Here is a 21643-nt window from a genome sequence, read left to right on the forward strand (position 1 = left end):
TCCCCAGAGTTACTTAGCAAGGCAACATCATCAGCAAATCTGAGGTTACTGAGGTATTCTCCATTAACCCTTACTCCCACCTGTTCCCAATCCAACGTTCTGAATACTTCTTTCTTGTAAGCATGCTGTGAATAACATCGGAGAGATTGTGTCTCCTTGTCTGACATTCTTCCTTATAGGTATTTTACTGCTCTCGCTATGGAGGATGATGGTAGCTGTAGACCCATTGTAGATATCCTCTAGTATTCTTACATAATGCTCATCTACCCCCTGGTTCCGTAATGCCTGAATGACTGCTAGGGTTTCGGCCGAGTGAAATGCTTTCTCATAATCTATGAATGCTATATATAGGGGTTCAGTATACTCAGCGCACTTCTCTATCACCTGATTGATCGTGTGAATATGGTTCATTGTTGAATAACCTTTACGGAACCCTGCTTGTTCTTTAGGTTGACTGAGATCTAAGGTTGCAGAGATTCGGTTAGCGATTACCTCGGTAAATACCTTGTAGACGACTGACAGTATGCTGATCGGCCTGTAATTTTTCAATTCCTTCATGTCACCTTTCTTATGGATTAGGATGATGTTCGCGTTCTTCCAAGATTCCGGTACCATTGCGGTAATTAGGCATTGCGTATACAGGTTTGCCAGTTTTTCAAGTACAATTTCTCCGCCATCCTTGAAGAGGTCTGCTGTTATCTGATCCTCACCAGGTGCTTTGCCCCCTTTCATTTCTTTCAAAGCCTTCCTTACTTCTTCGGTCGTTACTGGTGGGATATCTATCTCCTCTGAACTACTGTCTCGGTCGGTATTATCCTGTATGTCCCGTCTACTGTACAGATCCTTATAGAACTCCTCGGCCACTGTGACTATTCTATCCCTATTTGTGATGACATTGCCTTGCTTATCCTTAAGTGCATACATCTGATCTTTCCCCACGCCAAGACGTCTCCACTGCTTTCAGGCTTCCTCCGTTCTTTACAGCGTATTTAATCCTCTCCATATTACACTTCTGTATGTCAGCTGTCTTGCGCTTATTGATTAACTTCGAGAGCTCGGATAGTTCTATTCTGTAAGCTGCGGTAGAGATTCTCATGGTTTGCCTTTTCCTGATTAGATCTTTCGTCTCCTGTGAAAGTTTACCAGTATCCTGTGTAGCCATAGTGCTCCCGACTTCTACTGCGCACTCCGTGAGAATGCGTGTAAGGTTGTCGCTGGCTTCCTTTGTCGTAAACTCGTTTTCCTCGTTAAGGGCGTAATATCGGTTCTGCAGCGCGATCCTGAATTCTTCTACTTTACGTCTTACGGTTAGCTCATTTATCGGCTTCTTTCGTACTAGCTTGTTGCGGTCCCTCCTCAAATCTAGCCTAATTCGAGATCGTACCATACGGTGGTCACTACACCTTACCCTTACGAGCACTTCCACATCCTGCACGACGCCAGGGTTATCGCATGATATGAAGTCTATTTCACTTTTGTGCTCCCCATTCGGGCTTCTCCAGGTTCACTTCCGACTCCCCCGTTTACAGAAGAAGGTATTCATTATGCGTAGGTGATTGCGTTCTGCAACTCAACTAGTACGTCCCCCCTGCTATTTCTACAGCCCAGACCATAGTTCCCAACTGCCTTGTCTCCAGCCTGATTCTTGCTTATTTTAGCATTGAAGACCCCCATAACTACGGTATACTGTGTTTTTACTTTAGCCATTGCCGATTCCACATCTTCATAGTAACGTTCCAGTACTTGGTCGTCGTGGCGGGATGTGGGCGCGTAGCCCTGCACCACCTTGAGCTTGTACCTCTTATTGAGCCTAATTACAAGACCTGCTGCCCTTTCGTTAATGCTATAGTATTCGTCTATGTAGCCAGCTATGCTTTTATGGACTAGAAATCCCACTCCCAGTTCTCTTCTGTCCTTTAGACCACGGTAACATAGGACGTGTCCTGTTTTCAGCACCGTAAAGGCTTCGCCTGCCCTCGTAACCTCGCTAAGCCCTATTACATCCCATTTAATGCCCTCTAATTCCTCGAACAACACATCGAGACTTGCTTCGCTAGATAAGGTTCGCGCGTTAAACGTTGCCAGGTTCAGATTCCATTGGCGGCCTGTCCGGATCCAGGGATTCTTAGCACCCTCTGCTGCGTCACAGGTCTGACCTTTGTAAGTCTGTAAGTCTGTAAGTTTGTGTGTAAGTCTGTAAGTTTGTAAGTTTGTAAGTTTGTAAGTCTGTAAGTTTGTAAGTCTGTAAGTGACCTTTTTTATCCTCTGTTCACACGTTGTCACGTGAGCATCAACTGATGACAACACAAGATATTCTTTTTTATGTATTCCCCTTATTCCATGTCTTGTTTTCTTTACATGTACATTCCTTCCATGCTCCTTTTCTTACATATAAGCTATCTTGATTCACTCTGTTTCCGTGCAACTAAACTTTAACATTTATGTATTTTGTCACAAAGCCAAAGACGACGCAGTTGTGTTCAAAGAAAATATGTTTATTGGAGCGAACTTGTGCTCCCCTAACAAATCAAAGAATACACAGGCGGCGAAACAGCAGTCAAGAAAGGGACGTGTGTAGTCGAGCGTCCAGACTCGAATACCCGGCGTCTGCTCTGCAAGCTTTTTATCTTTCGGCGCGCGTGGTTCGCGAACCGTCGATTCACATGTAGAACATTGTAGATCGAATAAGATTATTCTGGGCTGTTCACGTTACATCGGAAGGCTCTTCCTATCAGAACAGACAACACTTGTGGCACAGAAAGAAAGAATGGAACATGCGTTTCCCTTGGCACAGAGATAACACAGACCTGCGAAGCAGGGCGGTAAAAGCAAAACAAACAAACAAACCCAATGCATGGTTCGCGGCATTACCCCCCCCCCCCTCTAAGAGTGCATCGGCCCGATGCTAACATAAGCAACAGTCCGATCAAATCAAAATAAAAGTTTGTCATCGTCTGCAGAAAGGTTTTAAGCAAACCACGTGAACGACTTCGGGCCGCATGTGTCGTCGTGATCTGCCGGAGCCACCATCGGGGATCACTTCGTAGGTAAGTTGCCGAACACGTCGTAGAATCTGGTAGGGTCTGAAATACCGTCGCAGAAGTTTCTCACTCAGTCTGCGTCGTCGAATGGGAGTCCAAATCCACACACGATCCCCTGGGTGGTACTCGGCGTCTCGGCGTAGAAGGTTGTAGCGACTGGCATCCACCAGCCGCTGGGCCGTTATAGAAACTGGAGCGAGCTGGCGGGCCTTCACCACACGCTGAAGGTATCCTTGGACTTCGGCGTTCAAGTCGTCGGCTTCTACGTGCGGCAGCATGGCGTCAAGCATTGTAGTCGACCGCCTTCCGTAGACAAACTCGAACGGTGTCATCTGCGTTGTTTCTTGGATGGCCGCGTTGTACGCAAACGTGGCATGCGAAAGCACTTCATCAAAGGTCTTATGTTCAACGTCGGCGTACATGGACAGCATATCCGCAATTGTCTTGTTCAAACGTTCCGGTAGTCCGTTCGTTTGGGGGTGGTACGCCGTCGTTCTTCGGTGATCCGTGTTGCTGTAGCGTAACATTCCTTGCATGAACTGCACAGTAAAGGCCGTTCCGCGGTCCGTGATTAGGACTTCAGGGGCTCCATGTCGCAGCACAACGTGTCTTATGAAAAACTTGGCTACTTCTTGTGCATTCCCCCTCGGAAGGCTGGCGGTCTCCGCGTAGCGCGTCATGTAGTCTGTTTCTACGACAATCCACTTGTTCTCGGATCGTGACGTAGGTTACGGGCCCAGAAGGTCCATTCCAGTCTGTTGGATGGGCCTTGATGGAACGGCGATCGGCTGCAGAAGTCCGGCGGGTCTCGTCGGTGGCGTTTTTCGTCGCTGGCAGTCACGGCAGCTCAGGACGTAGTGGGTGACGTCGGATGCAAGGCCGGGCGAGAAGTACTTCGTCTTGATTTTTCCAATAGTGCAAGCTGTGCCGAGATGCCCGGAAGACAGGTCGTCGTGGGATGCTTCCAAAATTTCGTCAGGAAGGTCTGTAGGAATGGCAAGAAGGTAATTCGTTCTGGTTCCGGGGCTGAAATTCTTCAGGAGGACGGAGTTTTTGAGGCCGAATGCTGGCAAGTTCCGTTTGAAGGTCCTAGGCACGGCGACGTTGCGTCCTTCCAGGTAGTCGATCATTACGCGTAATTCGGGGTCAGCACGCTGCTGGGCGGCTAGGTCGCTTTCCGTCACGACTACGAAGAATGCGCTGTCTTCGTCGGAATGTTGTGGTGATGGGTCGACGGGGGCGCGAGACAGGCAGTCGGCGTCAGAATGTTTCGTCCCGGATTTATAGACTGCAGTAACGTCGAATTCTTGCAGGCGCAAGCTCCACCTACCAAGACGGCCAGAGGGGTCCTTCAAATTGGCGAGCCAACACAGCGCATGGTGGTCTGTCACAACCTTAAAGGGTCTTCCATACACGTACGGGCGGAATTTCGAAATGGCCCATACAATCGCGAGGCATTCTTTCTCGGAGGCTGAGTAGTTTTTTTGTTCCTTGGACAGACCACGGCTGGCATAGGCGATTACTTTTTCGCTCGCGCTTTGCTTTTGGACGAGGACGGCACCCAAGCCTATATCACTGGCGTCCGTGTGCATTTCCGTTTCGGCATTTTCGTCGAAATGCGCAAGCGCGTGCAGGCTTTGCAGGCATTGCTGCAGCTCGCAGAACGCTTTTTCTTGGGCGTTTTCCCAGCTGAAAGGGGTGCTATCTTTCGTCAAGCGCGTGAGTGGCTCTTCAATGCGTGCGAAGTTTGCGACGAAGCGCCGGTAGTATTTGCACAGTCGGAGAAATCTTCACACGCCCTTCTTATCGTTCGGTCTTGGGAAGTTTGTTATGGCTGAAGTTTTCGCCGGGTCATGCAGGACTCCTGCGGCGTTGACGACATGGCCCAAAAACGTGAGTTCCTCGTACGCAAAGCGGAACTTTTCAGGCTTTAGAGCTAGCCCCAACGTACGGATGGCCTCGAGTACAGACTGCAGCCTTGCATGGTGTTCGTCGAAAGTCCTGGAGAATACCACAACGTCGTCGAGGTATACGGGGCAGGTGTGCCACTTCAGACCAGGTAGCACAGTGTCCATGACTATCTGAAACGTTACTGGCGCCGTGCATAGCCCAAACGGCATATCCTTGAACTCGTATAGGCCGTCCGGGGTTATGAATGCAGTCTTCTCGCGATCTCTCTCGTCCACTTCAATGTGCCAGTAGCCTGTCTTCAGATCCATCGATGAGAAGTACTTCGCGTGGCAGAGGTGGTCGAGGGCGTCGTCGATTCATGGCAGGGGGTACACGTCCTTTTTGGTGATCTTGTTCAATCGCCGGTAGTAAACGCAGAACCCCACTGTGCCGTATTTTTTCTTCAAGAGTACGACCGGAGCAGCCCAAGAGCTTTTCGATGGCTGTATAATGTCGTCGCTGAGCATGTCTTCGACATGTGTCCGGATGGCTTCCCGCTTTGGGAAGACACGCGGTACGGTGAGTGTCGGGTAGGTCGGGCTCCGTCTTCGGTTATAATTCGGTGCTTCACTAGGGGGGGTCTGACGTAATTTTGAGTTTGACGAAAAACACTCGCTGTAGCAACGCAGCAAATCCAATAATTTGTCCCGGTTTTCTTGCGGCAGCGCTGGGTTCACGTCGAAAAGATGCGGAAACTTGAAGGTATCTTCAGGGGCGCGTTCAAAGTCTGCAACTGCGATGACGTCACTTGCTTCTTGCGTTTCTTCGAGGAACGCGATTGCAGCGTCCTTGTTTAAATGCTGGTACTCCTCGGAGAAATTGGTGACCAAAACGTGGGATTTGCGTTGCTTAAAACGCGCAATGCCTTTTGCGACAGAAACACCGCGGTACAGAAGCAACCTTTGATCACTCTCTACGATAGCGTCGCCTTCAGACGCAGCACCTTCACAGTAGACGATGACCATCAGGCTTGCGCGGGGTGACAGGGTGACGTGATCGTCGGCGATCCTTACAGGAGCACGGTGTTCGGGGTTCTGCTGCGGCGTCGTGGAGTGATCGGAGGGAAAAGTTATAGACTTGGTCTGTAGATCAATTTTTGCGCCATTGTCTGTAAAAAAGTCCATTCCGAGAATTACGTCGCGGGAGCAGTTGGGCAAAATGACGAACGCCGCAGAGTACGTTGTGCCGTCTATTGTGGCGGCAGATGTGCACGTTCCACTTGGCGTCACGAGCTGGCCTCCTGCTGTGCGTATGTGAGGAAGTCCCATCTGGTCATAACTTTCTTCAGCTTAGACTCAAATGGTCCGTTCATCACCGAGTAGCCCGCTCCCGTGTCGATGAGGGCGACTACGTCAAAGCCGTTGATGTATAACTGGACGCCGGACGCTGTCTTCCTCGAGTTTCGGGTGCGTCGGGGCGTCGTATCTCGGATTGTGCATGTTGATGGTCGGGCACTATGCGTCGTCGTTGTCGTCATCTTCTCAGTGGCAGGCCCTGTAATTTCAGGTATGCGTCGGTTGGTGGCGCCGTCGTGTTCGGGAGTCACGTCCGGGTTAGATAGGGTCCTCGGGCTGTCGGGCTGAGGGCATGTCGTGAATGGTGGTCTTGGGCGAGTCGTTGCGTCGTTGGAGGATTTTAATTTTTCCGTTTTCGTGCAACTTTACCTCCAGAAGTTGCTGCTTTTAGTTTCCCCTACGTGGGCTTGGAGAGCTCGCACGCGTGAAGTCTGCATAGCCTCGACGGCTTGGCGATCCGTACGGGTAGGGTGCCGGCGAACGGTTGAAGCGCGCTGGACCTCGGTTGTTGTTGGAGAGGTAATCTTCGATTTCAGTAGGACGCTGGCCGGGTTGGGGCATGGTGCGTCAACGGAGAATCCTCGCAAACCGAGCATCTTGTAGGGGCAGCACGGGTAGATGTGGTCGGCCTCTCCGCAATGGTAGCACAGCGGACGATTATCTGGCGTTCGCCACACGTCGGTCTTCGTTGGGGCGGGGGGTGCACCGCAGGTGGTCGGGCCGGCGACAGGGGACGACGGGATGGAGCGTCGGGGCGATGGGGCGCAGGCGGGCGAGGTCGACGGACAGCAGCCGCGTAGGTCATGGCTTGCGTCTTGCGGGTTGCTTCTGCCATCATTGAAGTTCCCAGCGCTTGCTGCACCTCTTCCCTAATGACGTCAGTTAGGGAAGTGACTTGGGCCTGCGGCGGCGTTGGGACAAGTTTCCGCAGCTCCTCTCTCACTATTGCGCGGATAGTCTCGCGTAGGCTGTCGGCCGGGATCCGCGTGCTGTCGAAATCGTTCGCATTGGCCACGCCAACAAAGTTGCGGTCATACTGCTTAGCACGCATTTCCAGGGCCTTCTCAATTGTGCTGGCTTCGGTGACATATTCGGCGACGGTTTTGGGCGGGTTGCGGACAAGTCCAGCAAACAGTTCCTCCTTCACACCGCGCACCAAGAAGCGTAACTTCTTTTCTTCCGTCATTTCGGGGTCCGCGCGGCGAAATAGATGCTTTATCTCCTCAACGAGGATCACGACCCCTTTTTTGGGGTGTTGCGGGTGCGTTTCCAACAAACGGGCGGCTCGTTCTTTCCGTATGACGGTGGCGAACGTTTTCAGGAACTCGCTCTTAAAGAGATTCCAGTCAGTTAGGGAGCTTTCATGGTTTTCAAACCACGTTCGGGCCGTATCTTCTAAATAGAAGAATACAAGGCGGAAAGTTTCTTTGTCGTCCCACCTCTTGAAGATGCGGACGCGCTCCACTTTCTCCAACCAGTCCTCAGGGTCTTCTCCGGGGGATCCTCGGAATGATGAGGGCTCCCGAGGTTGCTGCAGAACGACGGGAGGATTCACTTGGTTGTCCATGGTGCTGGTTGCGACGTCTTTCTTCTTCGCTTTCTCCGGTAGTAAACCGATCTCGGGTGGTAAACCTTGCAGGCGGAGGCTGGCTCTTGTTAGACTAGCTTGGCGGCTTCCAGAGGTTGAAGATCTCCTGAACGGTGCGTACTCCGCACCATCACCAGATGTCACGAAGCCAAAGACGGCGCAGTTGTCTTCAAAGAAAGTAAGTTTATTGGAGCGAACTTGTGCTCCCCTAACAACTCTAAGAATACACAGGCGGCGAAACAGCAGTCAAGAAAGGGACGTGCGTAGTCGAGCGTCGAGAGTCGAATACCCGGCGTCTGCTCTGCAGGCTTTTTATCTTTCGGTGCGCGTGGTTCGCGAACCGTCGATTCACATGTAGAACATTGTAGATCCAATAAGGTTATTCTGGGCTGTTTACGTTAGATCAGGATGCTCTTCCTATCAGAACAGATAACGCATGGGGCACAGAAAGAAAGAATGGAACACGCACTTCCCTTAGCACAGAGATAACACAGACCGGCACAGCCGGGCGGTAAAAGCGAAACACAAATAAACAAACCCAATGCATGGTTCGCGGCAATATTTTTGAAGTTATCTGTGTATGACGACCACTGGCGTGTTGTCACATGCCTTACTGTAAGTCACTGTATTTGTTTTTGTGTGTATGTGTGTTTCTGTTTTCTGTGGGTGCATGTATATTCTGGTGTACGACAGTGTGTAATTTGTGTGTGCGTGTGTCAGTATCGCTGTCCTTTAATTGCATTACCTGTGAGGTGTGGGCATCTTCCATTGCCTGTTTTTCTTTCTTTTTTTTTCGTGCGCCGGCACAAAGGCCCTCCGGCTGTTCCTGGGCACGTTAATAAACGATTGGTTGATTGATTTATTATTAATATTATTATTATTATTCTCCACGAACGCTTCAACGCTTCCGCAGTCAACCAGCTGCGGCATCGAGTGATTTTGCTTACCCGTCGGACTGCCCCTTGCCTTCGCCTCTACGGTGCGACACTGCGAGTAATGGCCCGCCGGCAAGCTTACTGAAGAAAAGAAGCCCTCCTCGCGTTGGTGCATACGAAGCTTCCGAGTTGGTTGTGGTGCACCAACAACCGAGCTCCAGGGCCATCTTTGTTTCGAAGTTGTCGGCTAGCACGACATCTGGGCATCTGTTGCCCTACTTGTCGAGTGTACAAGTCACGCCATTGCCGTGCAAACGCCTTAAGACCAAGTATGACTCGTATTCCTCTTTTTGGGTAACTGTTGACGCAGAGTGTTTTAGGCGCCAGGGCGACTCGTCTATGTGGCCAAAGGGCTGCCTCTTCAAGCCGTTCCAAGGCAAGTTCCACCCTGGCATGGTGCACAGCTGTGAAACTACTGAGCATGACCTGTAAGAACGACACTCTCGACATCTATTATCAAAACGATCGGGGTCTACGTACTAAGTCCTCCGAATTTATTAGAAATGTTGTGTGCTCCAAAGTTTCCACTATTACGGAAACTATTGTTATTACTGAAACTTGGCTGTGTAATGATATCTCGTCTTCCAACTATTTTCTTCCGAGCTATGAAATTTTTAGAACCTATAGGAAGTTAACTGGGCCTATGCATAAGGGTTGCGGGGTTCTCATTGCCATCGATCGCTCATTGCAATGCCTGCGGCGTGCAGATCTGGAGACCCTAGAGGAATCGGTTTGGCTTGAGGTAGGCCTCATGAGGGGCGAGAATCTGCTCATTGGTGCATGTAGAAACCTTTGTAGAAGACGAAGAGGAAGCTCGCACGAAGCTCAACACACACCTGGACGACGAAGAAGAAGACGACTAGGCGAGGCGACAAGATGACTGTGAATTTAATGGTTCTCTGTAAATAGTGTGAATATATTTTGCTTTCTACAGACGACGACCTCCTCCCTTGCCTCCCTGGACGTTATTTCACATGGTGCCGAAACCCCGGACGTCAAAGGACACGACGAGGTGAGCCATGGAGCGGAAATCAACTCTTCGACCGCATTGCTCACCCCGAAGCGAGGAGGAGGTGTCGAGGCAGAGGAACCGCCTAAAGAATGCCCAGAAAAGCCTTCTTGAATTCAATGAGAAGCTTATCGCCGAAGTTACGCCAACTCTGGAGCAAACGAAAGACGTCGAAGCCGCTGTTTCATTAGCCAGGCTCCAGTACAGCGCCGACCGACTTGAGAGAATCAATAAGGAGCTGGAAGCACTGGTTAGTGGAGCCAAACTTGACGGCCAACATGACGACGCTCTAGAGTCGGTAAAAGAAGCGAACATGATTATGGCCTTACTGGAAATAAGACTTCGCGCACAAAATGCTTCCACGACATCGAAGGAAATTTGGGTAATCGATCATCGACCCCAAGAACAATCAAGCATGGCTCGATCATCAGCCGCGACGATGACATGTACCTCTATGAATAACCACTCGGCTGCGACGGCGCTTGGCATACGACAGACGAATGCACCTCCCTCAATCGGAACGGAAGACGACATGATGCTGGAAACACCACACCAGCAGCGGAAAGAAGCCCAGCAAGAGTCATCTCAATCCACGTCGGCTGCATCACCCCCAGAGGAAAACACTCTGGACGAGGGGCTAGCTTCGGAAGGTGTCATCGGCGAAGTCTACGCGACTAAAGAGCTTGAAAGCTCCTTTGCGTGCCGGTATGCAGCCATGAGATTTCCTACAGACTGCATGCAGAACTTCCACAAGAGAGGAAATGTAAATCGAGATGACGAAGAACTCCGCGAAAACCCAAGCAAAACTGCCCCAGCCTGTATAACACCATCACCACGAGACAAGCCTGCCCATGCTTCGGAGATGTGTGACTGCAACAGCAGTGCGCACGGAATAAGACCGGCGACAAGGACACCAAAAGCGCAGCAGCTACAACTACACGAAGATAAGGCCACAAAAGAACAACTGTCCGATTGTGATCTTCGTAAACTCATGGACCCCTCGATGACCGTTCCCCTCCATGTCGGCTTGAGGGACGCAGCCGAAGATCGCACACTCCCTTCTCCAGGAAAGAGGCCAGATAAGAATGATTCCGCGGGAATGATGAAAACTACGACTAAGAAGGCTACCAGGTATGTTCTGAAATCGAAGAAACCTGGAGAACATTGTGGTATCATGACAATTGACACTACACAAGATGCAGACATTCGTAGTTCCAATCGGCGTGTGCGGTACAAGTGCAATACGTCAATGAACCAATATCTGAGGTACGTGCGCACAAGAAACTATGCAGGAAAATATGCATGTAGCTCATCGCCGGTCGTGGTCTTCATGAAGGAACACAGATCAAAAGTCAGAAGAAAGGCGAAGTCCCGGAGAAAGAGAAGGCCAAAGATAAGAAAGAAAAGCATAAAACTCGGACACCTGATGGACACGAATGGCAAACTGACTGGACACCATCACCCCTCGTGCGAACTCTTGTGGGGCGGGAAGATGTAGAAACCTTTGTAGAAGACGAAGAGGAAGCTCGCACGAAGCTCAACACACACCTGGACGACGAAGAAGAAGACGACTAGGCGAGGCGACAAGATGACTGTGCATTTAATGGTTCTCTGTAAATAGTGTGAATATATTTTGCTTTCTACAGACGACGACCTCCTCCCTTGCCTCCCTGGACGTTATTTCACAGTGCATTCTATATATCCCCGGATATTTTACCTGCTGAATATAATCCAAAGCTCACATCTATCAAAAATGTTTCAAATGCACACTCCAACCATAAGCTAATTATAGTTGGGGACTTCAACACCCCACGTATTAACTGGAACAGTCTTTCATTTCAGCACAAAAATCATTATGTAACGCAGAAATGCAGCATGTTATTAGATTTTCAATCGTTCACCTCCTTGCAGCAGTTCTGCCACATAAAAAACTTCTGTGGTAATGTCCTAGATCTGTGCTTCTCGAACTTGAAAAAAGTTCAAGTGTGTGCTTCCGAAATATCCCCCGTGCGCCCCGACAAGTTTCACCCCCCTCTTATTGTCTCTGTCTAGGTCGCTACCCAGCATCGCTGTGGCGGTGTTGACAATTGTGCAGTCCCGCGATATGCTTTCAAGCGTGGAGATTATGCTGGGCTGTATCACTTTTATTCATCTGCTGAATGGTCTAGTGTTTTTGATGTCAATGATGTTGACGAACAATTTCGATGTTTTCCCGAAATCGTTAGAGTGGCATAGAAAAGTACATCCCTTGTTATAAGCCTGTTCATTCCAAATTTTCCCACTGGTTTTCTAACGAACTTCGAAGTTCGCTTAAACGTAAGGACAGCGCTCACAAAAAGGCCAAGCCTTCTGGGCTTGACAAGTGGAAAGCGGAGTTTAGTCGGTATCGCTGACTTTGTAAAAACCTCTACCGGCGTGACCACCAGCTCTATATAGAGTCGTTAGAGGCTACTGCGTCTCAGAAACCGGCTGAATTCTGGAGGTATGTACGCGGCCGTTCTAAGGCGTCTAAAGAACACGTTAGCCTCCTTGATTCCGATGGTAAATTAGGTTGAGGATGTTGCCACCAGTTTTGCTCTGCACTTTCATTGTGTTTTTCAACTGCCAGATGGTAACGGTGAACGCCTGTCGTTTAAAAATATGTCTAATCTTAATACACTTATTTTCGATGAAAAAATTGTCAATGATAGCCTTAAACGAATGATACCATCATTTTCGTGTGGTGCAGATGGTATTCCAGCAGTCTCATGAAGGCTTCCGGCAACATTTTTGTGCCTGTCTTAACTCCCATTTATAATAACTGCTTACTTTTCGGCAAATTTCCTCGTGCATACAAGATCGCTTGAATTTTTCCAATATTTAAGTCTGGCGATAAGTCAGCCGTTTCTAACTATCGCCCGGTCTCACTCCTTTGTTTCATCTCAAAACTCTTTGAGTCAGCTCTGTACAAAGTTCTTGCTGCCTGCGTCAAGAACGTTGTGATACCAAATCAGCACGGCTTTTTCTCGGGTCGATCGACGGTCACAAATCTTGCAAGCTTTATGACACAGGCTTCGGCTGCAGTTTGTTAAAACGGCCAGTTGGACGTTATTTATTTTGACCTCACTCAGGCGTTTGATGTGGTAAACCATCAGTTATTATTAACATGCTTGCTATGTACGGTGTAGACGCAAACCTTGTTGCCTTGTTGTCCAACTATCTCCTTGACCAGTCCTTTTACGTAGATGTGAACTACAAAAAGTCTAGTGTTTACCCTGTAACAAGTGGTGTACCTCAGGGTTCCGTGCCAGGTCCATTATTGTTTTCTATCTTTATCAATGATGGGTCAACAGTGTTAACGAAGTCTTCTTTTCTTCTCTATGCTGATGATGTCAAACTATGTAGGCACATTAGCGGTGTTGAGGACTGCTGTGCCTTGCAGAGGGTTGTGTCGGAATTATCGGTCTGGTGCAGGAAAAACTGCCTAATTTTAAACTCCGCTAAAACAAAGGTTGTCACCTACAGCCGGAAAACCTACCGTCTGCTGTTTCCTACAGATTGAGGGAGCTCCTCTGCAAAGGGACCTAGGGACATAGAGGTCAAGGACCTAGGGGTGCTTTTCGACAGTACCCTCTCTTTTCTCCTCATATTAGGCTCATCACCCGGCGAGCGTTACGAAGTCTTGGAAATGTGTGTCGGATTACAAAAGAATTCTCTTCTCCAGATTTATTTCCAATGCTATACAATGCAATATGTATACCTCAGTTAGAATATGCTTCTGTTGCCTGGAACGGCATCTCCAAATCTAGTATTGGATTAATAGAATGTGTGCAGAAGACGTTTTTACCCGTATTTATACACCGTCATCACAAGCACAGTTTTCATCCTGATTCTGACTTAGCCATAGTTCTTTCCATCTCTTCCTTGAGATGGAAGGAACCAATTGAAGGATTGAAGGTTGGGAAAGTTGTTCCAGTCCACCAGGCCGGTGCTACTCATTGTCCTCAGAAAGAGTCTTTCCACATAATTCCGGGAAAATTAAAATCACCTACAAGAAACACTGCGGCTGTAGGAAACCTAACAATGTTTAAGCAGTCATGCAAATCGTCACAAAAGGTGTACCCCGCATTAGGTGGCCGATAACAAACACAGAATATAATGTCACTGTGGTTTAATACGTATTCGAGTGCAAAGGAACCCAAGAGGTGGTGATATGGCAACAACGTATAATTATACATCTCTAGATGTAGCTATCAGCACGCCTCTACGAGTGCGTGTTCCACGGGCGCCTCGATAAATGGAGTACTCGTTGTTGCAGGAAAAGAGCTCGCAATACTTGACTTTTGCGGATAACCAAGTTTCTGTCAAAACTATGATGCCGGCGTTACATGCGTCGATCAAGGCAGATAATTCGCCTCGCTTATTGAAAAAAAAAATCCAAGCACAACTTCGATTGTTTTGTGACTGAACGGCCGCGCATGCCTATGGGGTAGCATTCGGTGGTTGAGGCGGAAGTGGGCTACATGCGCCAGTATCAGACAGGCGCTTTGAGCATATCAACCTCACAGACGCTATCAGTTTGAGGGCATTTTTTGTTCAAAAGAAGTTTGTTGTAGCGCAAGTTATAGGATTGTCCGGACGCTTTTCCGAAACCCGAAATCCTTGTTAGCCGTGTTGCCTTACAAAAGTCTTCTTGCACTTTATGTTCATATTACTGCAAAGCAGTATATGTCTAACCACCCAGTTTTCATTCCGGTGTCATCGATTTACTCGGAACCACTCCGGGGCTCCTCCTCACCCCCGTAGACACCTCTTTCACAAATATTTACCCCCTCGCCTCCACCAATGCCCCTTTGGCAAGTTGCGCAGTCGGCAGCTAAGGACAGTAATGCAGTAATCAAATGATTGCAAAAAATAACGAGAAGCACAGATGGGCGTAAAAAATCCACTGACGATTACCAGACTCCATAACATAAATTTGTGGGCAGTGCGAGCTGCAGCCTTCCATGTCATGACGCATTTCTGCTGCGTCTCAGGAAATGTACGTCGGCGTGCGCTACTCTGCTTCTCTGCTTCTCTGCTTCTCGGCTACTCCGCTTCTATACCTCGCTGTGCACCGCCGACACCGGCTAGGATGTTGCAAATCGTGTTTGAACCTCTCGCGCAAATGTCACGCGGTTCGGATTAGCCCCGCACAAGGTAGCAGCGATCATGTTGTTGTAAATCGTGCTTGAATCTCCTGCGTAAATGTCACATGGTTTGAGAGAATGAAACAGCGTGTGAAGAAATTGTCAGGGGGAGGGCGCTCCTTGGTGGCGACACCGAAAACATGTGTAAGGGAAAGGTAGTGAGAGAGATGACGCCGTAGCCGCACGTGCCGTGCTCCACTTCCCACTTCGCTAGACGCTCCTTTCCGTCTTTTTTCTTTCGTCGCTGCCGTGTTCGCTCACTGTGTTACGCGGATATAAACAGACGCCGCTCCCGCGAAGCCCAGGTAACGGCTGCCAAAGGGCTGAAACGACCAAAACGACTGAAACAACCTAAACCCGCTGTCGCCGTTTCCACTCAAATTTACTTCGCCAAGTAGCTGCGAATCCCTCCCGGTAGACGAACAACCTCCCCAGTTGTAACGCCGGCATGAAGAAATATTTATTTTTCGGCTTGGGAGGCTTTCCGAGCGACATTTTGGCCGGTGTCTTTCTTGCCTATGCATTCACGGTTTGCGGGTAAAAAAAGGGGATGTGCACGCACATCTAGGCTCCCTGGCGTTACCGATGAAGTTGCGGTTGTGCTGGTGGGAGATTTAGATGTCGAAATTGCATGGCTCAATGCGGTTAGTCGGCTGTCCTCCTCAATCGAGTGATTCGGGTGTGGGTTGATGTGTTACACAGACATCTTACACACACAGTAAGATGCATACGAGGGGGCAGGAAATGGACAGCCACATGTTTGTACGCGAGAATAAAGATCAAGGGCTTCCCGGTTTTAAATCGTTCTGGATGCATGCCGTTAGTTTGTAGGAAGAGAAGGAATCGAAGCGTTGGCCCGAATACAAGCGCAAATGAGTCCAAAAACAACTGAAAGATGCTGGCACAGCGATTACCGCCTGAAGTTCAGCTCGTCGAGTAGCGGCGAGTCCCTCCCGGATGAACAGCAAATTGCCCGCTTGTAACGCCGGCTAGACCCAATATCACTTCTTTAGGGGGCTTTCAGGGGATATTTCCGAAGGCGCCTGTCCCCTCTAAGCACATGCACATTAACCGGTTGCCGGTTTATACGTGCGCAGGTTTGTAGTGCAGAATAGCGGCATGGAGGAGGGGGCTGTGCACGCGCAGCTATCGGTTTCATGCCGGTACTGATGGATGGCATTTTCGTTGTGCTGATGCGAGGTTTAAACGCGGACGTTAAACGGCCCAATGGGACCTGTTCGGATTTCTGAGTGGTAGAGCGGATTGGGTTTGTGTGTTAGGCCTATGGAAAACCCGTATCGAGATCTATGGGCGTAACAAAATGCCATGTCATGCTGTTCGGTTGGCTGAGACGGGAAATGACGTTATTCTTTAAATTTATTACAACAGCTGCGGCAAGAGTCTGAACCTGGCCTTACACAAGCAGTAAGATGCTTATGAAGCGCGAGGGACACAGGCAGTTCCATGTTTATCTGCAAGAACAAAGCTTGCGTCCATCAGAGGTTCATCCAGCTAATTGGCTAGAAAATATACTTCATTGCAAATTACGATAACCATGTTTTGTTTTCTGCACTCTGTGGATTGCGCCCAGCTTTGCAGGTCATCCTTCTTCACAGAGTGGAAGCGCACTAATTTTTTTTTAAGTTTTGATTTCTGTGAGAGCACTCTATCTCGGTTTTAAAAAGAACAGAACATTTTTAAGAACAAGAATTGTGGTACGTACTGCACTGGGAGTAGTAGGTAATGAGAAAAATGATTGGGGCATGAGTCACGGATAATCTAAAGTAGGCGGGTTCCGATTCCGAACTTCGTAAAAGTGATACCGAACGCAAACGGTTGAAGCGAGCAGCCGATACTCGCTGTGGCGTCGCATCTCCACAGGGTTCCCATCGCGGGAAGGCGGGGTAATTTTTTCGTAGTAATCTCTTTTCGCTTTCTTTAGTATTGACAAAACTACAATACAATATTTCTTGTACCGTTGCTTTATGTGCTGTTGAGTGGCTTCTTTTTAGTTTTCCGATAAAGGTTATCCTTTTTTGTAGAATTTTGAGCAAACCAACTGTTAGCCATCGGTTCTGCGAAGACGATTGCTTTTTTCACAGGACATGACCGATGCTGAAGATAGTATGCAGTGATTTGTCATTTATGCGAATTCAGTGTAATATGACTGGACATCTTATAGAGATGTGATTCCGGACAAATCTGAATTGCTAGCTAGAGTGATAAATTTCGCTTTGTTCATAGTAGATTTCGTATAATGCGATACGCGTTTGGGATTGGGGCACGGAAAGCGGAGGGTGATTGGGAAGTGGTCGGGGATGTCAACCTTAATGATAAAGGCTTCCGGAGGGATGAGTGCCTTCGTTAAAGCAGGATAAATTAAAGTGCCTGAATCAGTAGTAGGACAAAGGATAGGTAAATTAAGCAAAACCGTAGCCATGCAAACAATGGTTGTGGTCGGTATGCTGGGAGGTTCCTTCAGGGAGGTTAATGTTGACGTCACCAACTGTAATACCAGTTTTGTTTTCGTGAGAGAGACACTTCAATTAAGTCTCAAGTTCCAGGCAAAAGTTACGAATTGCTGAACTATAGACGCGAAACATGGTGCGACTGATAACATTTTTATTGTCAATAGCAAAATCGGGGCCAGTAACTTCAATCTACACTGATCCACAGTCAACTACGTGCAGGCGTACATCAGAACGGCGTCAGTAGTTGATGGAAAATAAAAGAAATATGGCTGCGCCACCATGAGTCGAGGTTACAGGATGGGAGTACTCTGAATTTTATGTTGGAAAACAGTATGTATTCTCATCAGCATCGCTTAGCCAGGTTTCTGAGAAGCAGATGATCAAAAATGGTTGCTTTGTTAACGTACTAAAGCTTGAAATTCATTGCTATTTTTTCTAAGGCTGCGTGAGTGGAAGTGAATAAGAGAATGATAGGAAGTAGTTAAGAATCATTGTACGTCTTTATCTTTGATGTACGCCATTAGTACAATTTATAGAGAAATTTATATGATTTTTCATTTTTCAATTGGAAGGCAGTTTTATGTTGCTCAGAGTCAAGTGATCATCAACGTAAACTTGCCTTGTTTCCATTCCATGTAACCCTGTGTGTTTTGCTCCAAGGCGGGCCTTTCGTGCCTTCTCCAAAAACCCGTTCTTTTTTCTGCGCGAAAGAAAACGAGCAATCAAATTGTTTGTGTCCGCTTTGGATGGTACTTTATGTACAACATGTAACACTCTTACACAGGGCATTCGATCTTATTTCCAATCAATAAAATTGTTTGTGTCCGCTTTGGATGGTACGTTATGAACAACATGTAACACTCTTACACAGTGCATTCGATCTTATTTCCAATAGCTTGCGCAATTTTCGCGCAATCTGCACCTTTAGTCGTTGGAAATCCCTTAATCTTAACTTTGTTCTTTCTTGACCACTGCTTCATGCCAGCAACCCTATTCTCCAGCTCCTGCTCGCGTGCGACCAAGGTTTTGTTTGCTGCTTTCAGCTGTTCCCATTCCGTTGTCAGTTCTTCGATGAAAATAAGGCTGCGTCGGAGTTCATTGAGTTCATCAGCTGCTTTTTTTTTGTCCCGGCATAGTGCGCTTTAAATCTCAATTTCAGATTTACTAAAATATCGTCAACCGCTTTGGTTACTCTTTGACCCAAAGCGGTACATGCGCCGCTGTGTCGCGTTCACTTTGTTCTTTGATGGTTTTTTATTGAGTCAGCAGTGGATAGGGCATGTCGACGAAAGCTTTCGCCGTTGATGCGCGGACACGGCTAGACATCGGAACATAGAAAGTGAGTGCTCGTGCGGACATGGTTGACGTCAGGCCCGTCCGGGGGCGTCTTTGGCTGCGGTGTCGCGGCGTACGGGCCATAGGTGGCCTAGTTACTGGGCACAATGTCAGGTCACGGTGGCGTCGACTATAGCACGCTTTCCCAGTCTCAGAGTGTGTGGAACCATGCGACGATTCTACTCACAAACGGCGTGACGAACACCGAGCTGTGGGCTTTCTGAACGGAGATTTATCCTTGCATGACACGGACCCTAAAACACAAAAAGGTATTTTCGGGCGCTCAAGAGCCCATATAGGCAGGGGCGTCAAAATGGACACTTATAGGCACAGTAAATCCTTGCTTAAGACTTCCCTTTGTCTTAAGGAATTACCTATATGTTAAAGGAGCTTGATACAGACTCAAGAAAAAAATGGGTACTTTGTCTAACGTTCCAGTCTCTAGTCATCTCAGATCTAGTCATCTCAGATCTGGCACTCTTCGATGGTTTCCAATTTTTTCTCTTTGAATTATTACCGCGATCGGCACATTACATGAGTAATTTACTCTTCGTATCTGATGTTCGTAGCGATTTCCGGATGAAATTGTTCGATGTCAATAAACGGTTCAATTCCGCCGTCCAATAATTTCTAACCCTGTTCAGTTTTTTGTAACTTTCGTGGGGAACTCTTGAACACAACGCACACATCACTCGTCACTGTAGACCATTCTAGTGCTGCTATTGTGGCTCTGAACAGTCCTCGGGCGATCAACCGCGCCTTTCCTGAAGTGCATGAAGACGCGTTGTAGACTGATTAACACTATGTTTGTGTTACAGAAGTAGAGCGTCGTCCTTTGTGCGATGTGCTGCAGCATAGAGCTCACCATTCACGACATCGCTTTTTCGTGCCACCGTAAACAATTCTTGGGGGAGGGGAGAGGAGTTGAAGCTCGTTATTAGGCTGGAGTTAATTTGTCGGCGAAGGAAAGAAAATGAACAAGGCGACGGTGACTGGACGAAAACAAATAAACCTGTATTTACATATATTGTACAAAACATTTTTTACAAAACAAAATGAGACGGCATTGCTGTCTGGGCGTCGCTTGACTAGTTACACCCTAGAACTTGTGTTAGTGATCTACCATTCTGCAGGTACGCACTAGACCACGAGAACTATTTTAGTGCACTGAGCACGGGGGCTCGATGTTCTACCATGAGCTCCTCAAAGTTGCAGCCAAGTCTCTCGTAATCTGTCGTGCACTGGAACTTATCTCCGTTACAGAAGGCGTCAACAGCCCTGCAGGTGGTGAGGCACTCTCGTCGCCCTTTCTTTTGTTCATCGCGTTGGTCGGGTTTGGGCAGCACCACCAAGGAGCTGCCCATGGCACGGGGCTCGATGTTCTACCATGAGCTCCTCAAAGCTGCACCCAAGTCACTCGTAATCTGTCATGCACCGGAACTTATCTCCGCTGCACAAGGCGTCAACAGCCCTACAGGTGGTGAAGCACTCTCGCCGCCCTCTCGTTTGTTCATCGCGTCGGTCGGCTTTGGGCAGCACCACCATGGAGCTGCCCATAGCAACGCTCCGTCGACGTCGGCATTGTAGGGGTCGTCCTTCAAAATGCGAAAGTTGGCGTGATTTCAAATAGTTTCATCACGGGTTTTGCCAAAAAAAGTAAAATATATGAGGATCGACTAAGGGCCGCGACGTCCCGGTGATACGGCGGCGTTTTACTTACAAGATGGCGACGTGGTGGTGGTACCAGTGCTAAAAATGAAGCAGCTCCATTTAGAGCCGCTGATTTGACCATGAGCGCCGATGATGATAACGATGATGATGATGATATGAAGCGATGATGGTCATTCATGAAGGTTTTAAATGTTGTTTACTTTGCTTAGTCAAGTGGTATACGTTTCCTCTTCAACATCACGGACAGACTGAGGCGGCGCAGGACATATGCTTTCCTTCTTTTTTGTAGTAATGTGACTTTGTAGTTATGTGTTTTGTGGTTATGTGTTTGAGAAAATGTTATTGCTTCGGTTTTTCTATACTTATAATTTGATTTTGTTAGCACCCATTTATGTTTTGTATGTTTCCGGTATCTGAATGCCCCCCGACCCCCTATGTAATACCCTCCTGTGGAGGGCCTTTAGGGGTACCTAAATAAATAAATAAATAGGTCAATAGGTTAAGTCCACTGCAGGCCTTCGGACAACATAGCTCCAATCATTATCCACTTAAGTCCAATGCAGGACGAAAGCCTGCAGTGGACGTAGACTGATGATGATTGCAGCATTCTTGTCCCATTTATGACGGTGAACACCCTGTTCTGACGACACCGTTTAATTAGTCGAGCTCACTTTCCGTTTCCCCTCTTGAGATCCAAAGCCTTCCACTCAATCGGGAGCCATGTGCACGTGGCCCAATGGAGAGTGCATCTATTTTCCGTGTAACGGGCCCGATTAGGTTGCTACCAGTGTCTGTTAGAGTTCATTTGTTTTATTTTTCGCGTAATCGGCGACCGACAAAAAGAGAGACCACGACATTTTGGGGTTTACCTACCCTGAGAAAGAGTATTCTAATTACTAAAGCCAATGAAATGGTGCAAATTATATTCCCTGTTTACTGTATTGCAGGGAATGAAGATGACTATTGTACTGGCAGCTGTTCTGTGCTGCATTTTGACGCCAGTGAATTCTCAAGGTGAGTGTCGTTGAAGTGAATTATGCTTTCAGAAATTTCCGTCGCTGCTTCGCGACCCCCTGTCCCCCGCTGATACTATTAGAGGTTTAACCGTGTAACGTGTGCATAGCACGTGTTCGCTGTGCTTTGCCACGAGGAGAGAAAATAACTGGCGAACATGCAGCCA

At 48.1% G+C, this 21643-nt stretch overlaps 1 protein-coding gene across 3 annotated transcripts in view; it reads left to right on the forward strand.

Moving 5' to 3' along the window:
* The window catches only part of LOC144168752 (mite allergen Lep d 7-like), a 222625-nt gene that overhangs the window by 50494 nt on the left and 150488 nt on the right, over positions 1-21643 (forward strand). For all 3 annotated transcript variants that reach the window (XM_077697711.1, XM_077697710.1, XM_077697712.1), the window contains exon 2: positions 21411-21477. In XM_077697711.1, coding sequence (XP_077553837.1) covers positions 21411-21477 — 67 coding nt within the window. The remainder of the gene's footprint in view (positions 1-21410; positions 21478-21643) is intronic.

The sequence above is a fragment of the Haemaphysalis longicornis genome, unplaced genomic scaffold (assembly GCF_048455015.1).
Source record: "Haemaphysalis longicornis isolate Haplotype H1 unplaced genomic scaffold, Haemaphysalis longicornis Haplotype H1 scaffold_2, whole genome shotgun sequence".
Taxonomy (NCBI): Eukaryota; Metazoa; Arthropoda; class Arachnida; order Ixodida; family Ixodidae; genus Haemaphysalis; species Haemaphysalis longicornis.